The sequence below is a fragment of the Anneissia japonica genome, unplaced genomic scaffold, assembly GCF_011630105.1.
Source record: "Anneissia japonica isolate Jap-2015-1 unplaced genomic scaffold, ASM1163010v1 scaffold1826_len1998817_cov189, whole genome shotgun sequence".
Taxonomy (NCBI): Eukaryota; Metazoa; Echinodermata; class Crinoidea; order Comatulida; family Comatulidae; genus Anneissia; species Anneissia japonica.
Window position 1 is genome coordinate 745,682 of NW_022742159.1, and position 10,984 is coordinate 756,665.

At 33.0% G+C, this 10,984-nt stretch overlaps 2 protein-coding genes across 2 annotated transcripts in view; one reads left to right on the forward strand and one right to left on the reverse strand.

The window, feature by feature from the left end:
* Nucleotides 1-4,630, forward strand: part of LOC117119047 (phosphatidylinositol glycan anchor biosynthesis class U protein-like) — a gene marked incomplete in the record, with an annotated part of 38,988 nt that extends 34,358 nt beyond the window's left edge. Inside the window, 1 exon segment of the mRNA XM_033263857.1 lies at nt 2,859-4,630. Coding sequence (XP_033119748.1) covers nt 2,859-2,969 — 111 coding nt within the window.
* Nucleotides 4,631-7,004: 2,374 nt separating this feature from the next.
* The window catches only part of LOC117118948, a 17,173-nt gene continuing 13,193 nt past the window's right edge, over nt 7,005-10,984 (reverse strand). Inside the window, exons 2-3 of the mRNA XM_033263685.1 lie at nt 9,940-10,362; nt 7,005-8,168 (exon numbers count right to left, since the gene is read on the reverse strand). Of these exons, the coding sequence (XP_033119576.1) occupies nt 7,723-8,168; nt 9,940-10,362 (869 nt within the window). The 3' untranslated portion in view covers nt 7,005-7,722. The remainder of the gene's footprint in view (nt 8,169-9,939; nt 10,363-10,984) is intronic.

Here is a 10,984-nt window from a genome sequence, read left to right on the forward strand (position 1 = left end):
TATACACTTTCTTACCTCAATACCACTTCACTCTGATTGGATAATTGCCTCATTTAAATTATTGCATATTAATTAGAATCTTTGGTAACTGATGCTGTATATAGTTAGTATCTTTATTAATGTATTATTCCTGATGATGCTTTAATAAAAGCGAAAAGTTGAATAAAATGGCCTTGTCAAGTATAGGAGTGACATTCATACTGGGGGCCAGTTCCTATTTTTTTAATGTCAACCCCACCCATTTTATAGGCTTACAAGTCTTCCTAATAGGCCTACTATTACTCTTAGTTTTTCGACATCATCTAAGATAAGCCTTGTTTTGTAAAAATGAGGGAATGCAGTTGGCAAAGGATATGGTGTGGGGATAAAACAAATCTCCTACCCTTCTACCACTAGAAATTTCCACAAAAAAAAAATTACCTCATTTACTAAGTAGTTAAACAAAATGTCAGCATCAGAAAGTTCCCAATGAGGAGTCAGATTCCCTTTCCATGGATTTACCTCAGCTCAACCATGGTTGGATCTGAGGTGAGCAATTTTTTTAAATAAACACCTAGATTCCCGGAAATGGCACATTCAGTGGTAGACACACATCAAACAGTGTTTTCTACAGAATGACATGCCCACCAGCCTGCTCCACAAATCCGCTAATAGTTAGGCACACATCAATGATCCCCACTGCCCTTAATCATTTATCCCCATCAGTCTCCCTCTCCCCCATTGCCATTAGGACAAGAATCACCAACCCGTCTCCTCTCCCCATGGCAAGACACTAGATAGATATAGTGAGCTACACTAAGAAACACTAATAATGCTAAAGTAGGTAGTCATGTTTTTATTAACAAAAAAACTTTTTTCTGTAAGTATTGGAAATCAGGCGGAAAAAGATTTATTTTTTAGTGATGTTGCGCGGGCCGGATCAAAACATTTGGCGGGCCGGAGTTTGCCAGTGGGCCGGGGGTTGAATATCGGAGGAATAGAAGCTTTTTACATTACACGCTTATATATATGCAACATTATTATTATTATTATTATTATTATTATTATTATTATATACCCTCCAATTAAAGACCACCTCTAATTAAAGACCAATTTTCTGCAGTCCCAGATGAATCCGTATCTGTGATAATTAAATAATAATTATCAGAAAGATAAAAGATGAATTCTTATCTTATATGTTTATGATGATTACTGTTTTAAATTGAGACTAATTCTACTGCCCCAAAAGTTACATTTAATTTGAAGTCCAGTATTTTGCCTACTTTATTTATATTTAAATGTTCATGTTTTACTATTGGTCAGTAATTAGAATAATATTTAATCTAAAAATTAGTATGTTTTATCTGTTTGTGTTAGAATGATTTATGGCTTCAGCAAACCAGTCTATTTTTGGAAAATTGAGTTTTTTGGTATTTTTAGATTCTGCATGAATTAATTAATTTTATATCAGTCATGTAGGTTTTGAGGAAACAGCTTCAAAAGACTCCAAAATCAGTAGTTATTATTTAGATTTGTATTTTTAAAAAGATTTTAATATGCTTTTCAGTTAGATTTAGTGTCTGATATTTTGCAGAATAATATTCAGTATACCTTCTTTTATAAAATGCAAAAAACTGAAAATTAGAAATTGCGACAAACATCGAGTTGAGTTTGCTTTTGTTTATCATAGTGATTAATAGTTTTTTATGATCTGGTTTTTTTCATCTTTCCATATTTTTAAAACCAACATGATGTACTATATTTATCAATTTGTTCTTGTTTTTCTAAGAATCTATTTACAAGGTTATTATGACTAAATTGATGTTTGTTAATCTTTGACACAACTGTGATTTTATTTTTATCTTCAATTTCTGCTTTTGGTTTCTTGTTATATTGAAGGCTAAATATAAAATGATCATAATTGTTATTGTAACATTTAAAAGCCTCACACTTTTTAGTATAAGTCCAGTATTTTATCTACTCTATTTATATTTATATGTTTATGTTTCACCATTGGTCAGTAATTAGAATAATATAGAATAATCATTATCTAAAAATTAATATTTTTATTTGTCTATTAGAATGATATATATGGCTCTGACAAAACCAGTTGTTTGTCGGAAAAATAAAAAATTAAGTTTTTGGTATTTTTAGATTCTCCATGAATTTGTCTTTTACAAGTTTTTATTTGATTGAAATTGGTTGAGTATTAGCGAAGTTATGAATATTTAATTCATTAGATATCAGCCATGTAGGTTTTGAGAAAACAGCTTCCAAAGATTGCAAAATTAATAGTTTATTACTAGGATTTAGATTTTAAAAAGAATTTTAATATGCTTTTCTGTTAAATTTAGTGACTGATATTTTGCAGAAAAGTTCTTCAATATATATTCTTTTTATAAAATGCATAAACCATGAAGCAAAATGCAAGAAAATGTTCAAAATTTTAATTCTCGGAAATTTTGGGTGCTTGTGCAAAATTCGAAATTTGCGACAAACGACAGGTTTTGACGGAGCCAGTTACATGCGTATACAAAGGCTGTGAGTTTGCTTTTGTTAATCATAGTGATTAATGTTTTTTTATGATCTGGTTTGTTTCTTCTTCCCATATTTTTAAAACCAGCATAAGAAGTTGACGTACTAATATTTATCAATTTGTTCTTGTTTTCCAAGAATCTATTTACAAGGCTACAGTGACTAAAAATTTGCTGTTTGTTAATCCTTGACACAACTGTGATTTATTTCATCAATTTCTGCTTTTGGTTTCTTGTTATATTGAAGGCTAAATATAAAATGATCATAATTGTTATTGTAATATTTAAAAGTATCACATCATTTAGTATAATTACAGTAGGTCTTCCCCTTTTTTTTTTTATTAGATATTTCTTGCAACTGATGTCTCCTATGCAGTATTACGACGGGAATTCAGTTTGTTTAACGGTATCACGCTCGATGAAAGCGGCAATGAACGAGCTGTTAAGTTACAGTAGACAAAAGTATGCCTAATCTTTACCCATGAAAAGACCCTGGAGCTATTAAAACTGTCAGCAAAAAATATTTAAATTTACGTAGTCATTCATGCGTAGAACAATGGTAAGAGACTGTAGATGGTGTTGGGCTCGACTAGCAGAACACATTAGAAGGCCGTTCGTTGACTCCAGATAAAGTGCACTGTTGTATGCGGTCCCTTGTTTGCTTATTATGTGATATGCTATATTTGAGTGTATCATAGAGGTGGCATAACCTGCTTATTAGATTAGTTTAAAAGGGGGTTTTACAGTCATTAGCAACACCCTAGTTATTCAGGGAGGTATAAACTATCTCTGTGTTTTGCATTACTTGTTTTATACCTTTTTTTAGCAGCCAACTTAAATTTTTGATAGGTAGTCAGAAGCTCAAAGTAAAAAAAATTTCATTTTGTTTTTCTCATGTAGCAAAATGATTGTGCCAAAAGCACCTTGGTTGGTGAAAAAAGTTAAATTTTAGTAATGAAACTAAAATGCTAGTTTGGGAGATAAAAATGTAATAGAGGGCGCCCTAGGCCCGTGTTGAAGATCCTGTTGTGGTTGTAAAGAATGAAAGTTGCATTGTAAACATATCTGTAATAATTGATTAATGCTTTATAATTATATGGCATTAAGGAAGATATATCTCTTTTTGGGAACTTTTATAGCAGCAACAAGTACTGTATATATAAATGAATTATGCATTTATTTTTGGATATTTTCGGTGTTTCAATGGAAGTATGAGTGCTATGTACAGTACTGGCTAAAAAAAATATTGAAAATCATCTTTGTCGGGTTCTGCAAAATAAGAAATAGGACTTGTCCTTGCGTGTTTTAAATGATTTGATGAGGCTCTTTTGGTATATCAATGGCAAGCCTAGGTACCTATAAATATTCTTTGCTTATTGATGTGATATTTTAAAGTTCTTTTCTTGATGAAAACCTTATGTATCTAAACATTACAGGAAGTGTTCTAAAAATAGATGCATGCTTGATTTTTTTTATTTGGCCTAAATTCTGTGTGCTAAAAAATAACTTAGATTTCTGACTAAAGGAAGTTGTGAAAATTAAGATGATACAGTATAAATTTATATGTGTACAGCGAAATCAGAGCAAATTATAAAGAAACATTTGACAGGATAATTCGCTTATTAATCAACGCTTCAAATTAAGTTTGAACTTACGTGACCTTTTTCAAATTATTGTTGACCTTTTTCCAATTTACATCGACCTTATAAGAATATGACAGGAAGTTGAAAATTTAAAGTGATATACCTCCTGGAACGGGCATTATTATGTTTGATTTATTGCAAATTTTCCTTAAAAATTAGTGATTATTTGTTGATTCTGTTTTCATTACTGTTTTATCAAAATTTTGGATTGTTTTCCACAAAATTTCAAATTGAATTAACTCGAAAATTGAAAGAATAGTTCATGATTCAATAATCCTCAATGTTTATATTATATTAATTTTTTTCGTTTTTTATTCAGAACACTATTATGATGATACTGTACTTGTTTTATTCATTTCATAGTTATTATTGGTGTATATATATATATATATTATATATATATATAGAAAATAATGAAACAACTTCATTAGTAGACTTTAGGAACACTGATTTATTATAAACTCGGATATTTCTTCCACTCCTGTGACCTTCATCAGCGAGAATAATGAAAACATCATGAATCAATATAATATAGGCTGTCTTATCAAAAAAGAATAAAGGTGACAGAGAGCAAATGAGAAATACTTATAAAACTGTAAAATGTTTGGTCTATTTATCTATGCATACTGAGTATCTACAATAATAAAGAACCAAGGGTGTTAATTGCAGAGACTAGTCAAATAAACTATCCATTGTATTGGCCAGCACAACACAGATAAGATAGACAAATACAGTTCGATTTCACTATAGAGTAATTGTTATGTCACAATACCACGTGATACTACTCCGTTGCTATCGCTGCAAAATATGTTCAACCGGACGCCATTTTCTCCACTGACAAACAATTGATCCCATTTTCTAACGTAATTATTAAGATGTTGTATCCTACTTTTTCTTTGTAAATTTTAATTGATGATTAAATGTGTGTTCGATAACTAATATAATGCGAGCTTTTGTGTTTTTAGTACATTTTGATGGTAAAATATTAGATTTTAAAATGCCTATTCCAGAAAGCCTATGAAGTCATTCAGGCATAATGAACTGTAACCAACGTCTGTCGACAACAGAGAGTGTCACCTGGCGTCGTGACGACACGATTGTGGTACTCTATATTCTACAAGTACCTATGTATACTCCCAGGTGGAGAGAGACAAATGTAAGCAAGTTGCTTGCCCACGGACACAAGCAAAATGCACAGCGAAGGTGCAAACCCACAACCTCAAGATTGAGGTAATGAATTACAGCTACTGTGCAACCTGCTCACAGAACAAAATCACTTTTAGTAACTTAAATATTCATAATAGGCCTAAGCAATTATAAAAATGTTGTATGTGAAGCCACTTTTTAGATAATTTCAAAAATCAAAACTTCGGATTTCAATGCTGTTGTAAAAATGGATGGGTCCCTGTTAGAAAGATTTATGAAATTTACAGATTGTAAAATGTGCAAAAAAATTAGATACCAGTACATACAAAATGGATGAAAAATGATTGACATGTTTTCTACATCAACATTTAAATGCAGTTATTGAGTCTAACAACCAAAATAGCACTTGGCAACAATAAAATTGTTGAATGTGAAGCCACATTTTTGATAATTTCCAAAATCAAAACCTCCGGATTTCAATGCTTTTGTGAAAATTGACGGGTCACTTTGTTGTAACGTGTAAATATAAAATACTAGTATGTAAGAAATAAATGTAAATGGTTGACAAGGATAAGCGTTCTTTTTAGCTTAACCTGATTTAGTTGATTGCTTTCATTGTGCTTTTTTTCTGAAAAATTGATTTTAATTCTTTCGTAAAAGTTGACGGGGCCCTTTTAGAAAAAAAAAATAGAATTTAAGTAAAATGTGTAAAAAAATAAAACACTTATATAAGAAATAAATGCAAATGATTGGCATGGACCTTACATCAAACATTCTTTGCCATTTGTCCAGCAGCGGATTCAAGGGGGGGTGGGGGCGAGCCGGCCCAGTTCCCCCACCCCTAAGTTTCTAAAAAATATGAATAGAATGGAGAAAAGAGAAATATTTTAACCAAATTTAGGTTTGAGAATGCCATATCTGGCCATCTAGAGGTGCATAATCAAAAATGTTCTTACCTCAGCCCCAACCATGGTGGGGCTGAGGTGTGTACACTCTCCATCTGTGAAAGTGTCCCCCCCCCCCTCCACACATGTGCTCCCGCTATTTCGAAACTCCTGGATCCACCACTGATGTCTAACGACCAAGAGTACTTCTTGCCTTTTTGATGTTAACCTTAGGCCTAAATCCAAGAAAATGAAAACAAACAAAAAGGATAACTTATTTTTCAGCAAGAAAAAAACACCGAAAAAATAAATAAAACTCATTTTGAATAGAATGGGAAGTTAACTTTCTCAATAGCCATTTAGAATGCACAAAGCTCCAGTACATAAATATATAATATTTTAAAAAGTTTCTGCATAGCACTGTAAACACAATATAAACAGATAAATAATAATGCTCAAATACTAACATGTAAATAATCAATTGAAATATATATATATATACTTAATTTCATATATATATATATAAGTATATATATATATATATATATATATTTCAATTGAGGAATCTGAAAAAGGATTATTACATGTTAGTATTTGAGCATTATTATTTATCTGTTTATATTGTGTTTACAGTGCTATGCAGAAACTTTTTAAAATATTATATATTTATGTACTGGAGCTTTGTGCATTCTAAATGGCTATTGAGAAAGTTAACTTCCCATTCTATTCAAAATGAGTTTTATTGTTAAACATAATGCAGTTACTACTTCTGCAAAAAAAATGTGTTTTTATGCAAATACAAAATACACTTTCAATATTACATTTGTTTGTTTTCTTTCGTTTTCTCAACTTGTGCGCTGTTGTTTATAGTCTGACAAATAATTAGCAGACCTACAGTAACCTATTTGCCTTTAAATCAGGTTATTGGTGATTACAGTACTTTTTCATGTTTACGAATTAATCACCGTCTATTGAAATTATCAAATTAATTTCCAAATTTAAAAGCTCCTATTAAAATATGAACAATGCAAAGAAAAAACAGTAAATTTGTAGGTAATATGTAGCAACAAATTGTAAGTTTCTAAAAAAAACTATCCGTTGTGACGATGTAGAGGGCGTCATAGCATTAAAACAAAAAATTTCGGCTTTTGTGAATCATGCGTGTTTCCAGGATGCATTTTACATCGTACGGCGGGCCCTGGTCCAAAAGGCCCCGGATACCGATCGCCGAAATAACACGAGCTAACTATGATCCTACATTAAGCAATACCTTTTGTACGAGAAAACAATATTTTTCTTTAAAACAAGGAAATTATTTTCAGTGAAGGATGACTGCCAATTTGTCACAGCATTTTTACGAAAATCATCGATCATTCGTAAGCGTGTAGTTGAACGGATACCTTTTTTTAGCATGCTGCCTGTAGGCCTGACCGACTCAACATTCGGACCGACTTGTCTTATTGACGCTTTTGACCACTAAAAAAAAAATCCCATTTTTTGTCATCAGACTGCTACTTTCAGCATCAACATCTGAGCTTAACGATTCATATAGACGATTTCGTTTCTCGTATCATAACCTACGTCCCCGTGAGCTTGTCTTGGGAGGGGGAGAACCTTGACCCTTGTTAACGACGGGTGCAACGCGCCACTTGGGTAAAACGATTGAATGCGATGTGGGGGTGGTAAAGAAAGCTGTCCATGGTGGGTAAACGGCAGAACCGGGGCTCTACCGGCAGGAGCGGGTGGATGCTGAAGAAGGTACTGATTGTCAGCGTTTGAGAAATAACTATGGCCTCCGTGTGTCGGTGACGAGATTTCACGAACTTGGTGAGTTTCACGGTCCGGATTTGTCGGCAGCCGACAGTTTCGGCACAGAAAGATGATTATTCCAACGATTAATACTGCTGTGATCGTCAACCCGGTGATTGTTTCAAGCACAATAAAGGCAATTTTGTGGGCATGTCCTGCTTTCTCGGGTGGATCTGCAGAGAGAAAGTTATGCAAAAAATATTATGCATAATATTAAAACTCTTAAGGTGATTCTTCCGACATGATGTAATGCATTAAGATAGCAAGACTGAAGTTTAAAGTTGCGTAAAAAACGAAAAACACACTTTGCTAAGTGTCTTTGTGTTTTTGAGATGGGGGGTTTTTTTTCGAGGCTACTTTTGCAAACTAGGAGGGGGTCTTCAACTTTAAATGTGCTTCTTCTCGAGATTAAGCACATTGGGTTCTATTCGAGGTTTTACGGTATCACTCGAACCCCACTACAATTATAATTACAACTGCCCAACCCAGAGAGAAGAAGTAATAAAAAAATATAAAAAACGCTTCAAAATGAACAATTATAATCATTTAATATAGTGAAGATGAAAAACAATAAAGATAGAGAAACAGATTATTTTAAGGAGCCTTTAAGACAAAATACAGAAAATCGAATAGCCGAAATAATTTTTTGGCTGGAGTTGTGATAATTTTAACAAGAAACGCGTCACTGATACGCTTGTCTTTATAGAACATTGGCTATTTCATCAAAAGTGTATCATAGGAATTTATGAATTATTTTATCTCTTTTGACCAACATTTCAATGTTTAATTGAATGCCGGTGTTTTTCCAGATATCTTTAATGAAAAAGAACCGGCTCTGAGAACCATTGCACACGGCATTAAAATTGAACAACATTGCATAATCCAAATTAATTCATTAATTTTGTACGGCATTGTATAGTTAAAATATGCGTTCTTTTATGAATGTGGTAATTGTATTTCATAGATACCACCTGGCGTAGTTAATGTATATGACGTGCGTTGGAGTTCATTTGAGCTTTAATGTAAACATGATTAAGAACATTAAAGCATGGCTGCGGTAGACGGATGAGCCAAATGCGCGGTGTATTATCTATTTCGAAACTTCTGCTAAATTACAATTTACGTATAAAAGAGGAAGGTTTTATTCTTATAATGTTATTTTAACACTTAGTAAAATACTCTATTAGCACATTACTATTATTCTAATGATTTCGGAAAAGTTCAACGCAAGTACAAACACAGAGGGCGATGTTTACAATGTTACACTCGCCTCGAACGTCATGGGGCAGTATAACCCCTATTAAGGGGACACCTTCGGGACCGAAAAAAGGTGTCCCCTTATTCAGGGATGTCACCTGAATAGGGGTTGACTGTAGTGTTAAAAGATACATTTCCCTCACTTCACGGCCAAAAAATATGTCCCCTTAATATGGTTGTCCCAAAGGAGGGGTTCTACTGTAATAGTAACAAAAAGGAATAAAAATGGTTCATATGTTTTTCGCAAATGTTTCATATCTTCTTGGTACTGATCGTATTAGCAACAACAGATCACAAATGTTTCATATCTTCTTGGTACTGATCATTAGCAACAACAGAATTGTTACTACAGGTCTTCCTCTCCCTCCAATTAAAAGACCACTTTTAGACCGCGGTTTTAATGGTGTGTAACGACGTTGGTCTCTACTTAGAAAAATTATTATTATAAAGATAAAATACATTCATTAAGAGCTATAGAAAGATGGTCTTTATTGGATTAGAAGGAGACTTGTATTGTTGGTATTATTGAAGTCTTATGCTATATTCCGGCGTTACCTAAAATATCAAGTTGAAGGAAAATGCTGAGGAAGATTTTTACGTGTGCTATACAGTAGGCCTATCATATACTGTAATTTGAATACCGCTTTATGCCGCTAACCAAGAGTTGTATAGGTATTACCAACTTACCTTTCTTTTTGATATTAGTTTTCCATGACGTAAAATGTATCTGTACGTCAATTGGTACTTGAGACTTAATTTGCCCATCGTATCGAAAACTAAAAGTAAATGCGTTTCCAGATGTGACTACTGGCATAGGTAAAGTTGTGGGGTTATCGTTTGTACATGCTGGTATTTCGGGCTGCACTGTTAAACTATTTATAGCAGGCCCATCGTAAATGACCATTTGAACATTGTCACAGGCCAGAGGGGTTTCGGCGGGAAGCTTAAATGAGAGGAATTCAAGTTGAAAGATCCTGTCTGCCGGGGCAAGAACTGTTAATATACAGTTCAAGTTTACGTCTGCTTGCTGGGCGAAGGTTGAGACAAGTCTACCAGCATCCATGTTGATTGTTTGACCACAGAGCTGGTCTCTGTGAGGACCAACCTCAACTGAAGATAGAATATAAAATGTTACTACATAGCATAAAATGTGGAAAATATAACGACTTATAAGGTTAAAGTTTTCAGGAAAAGTCTTTGTGAAATGCCAAAAAGTCATAAAGGTAGTTTGGTGATAAATTTATAAGCTTAAAACCAACACAAATGAAAAACAAACAGCTTAACAAATAACCCGAATCCGCAAAAAATATACACATTAGGGCTTAAGCAAAAACGAATGCTAATATCGTTCAAGTCGTAAGAAAGAACGAAGATACAGATTAGGCCTACTTCATTAATATTTATTTAGAAAAAAACATGCGATGTGACATCACATAATGACCATATGCACATCATGACTATGGGCATACACTAGAGAAACGTAATGAAATGTATGGTTAAAATGTATATCCAACATAGGCAAAACATATTTTATCAGGATGACACAATCAGGTGTTACAATGTACCTGTTTAGCACTGAATCAGAACTTATTGAAATAGGCCTAATTTTTTAAGGAATGTATGAATACGAAACTAGGATTAATTGAAGCATTTTGTATGTTTTTGTTTTTGTGTCCAGTCAGAAAATACAGGGTTGTTTTCTTTCTCTGTCTCTCTTCTTTTTATTTGTTTC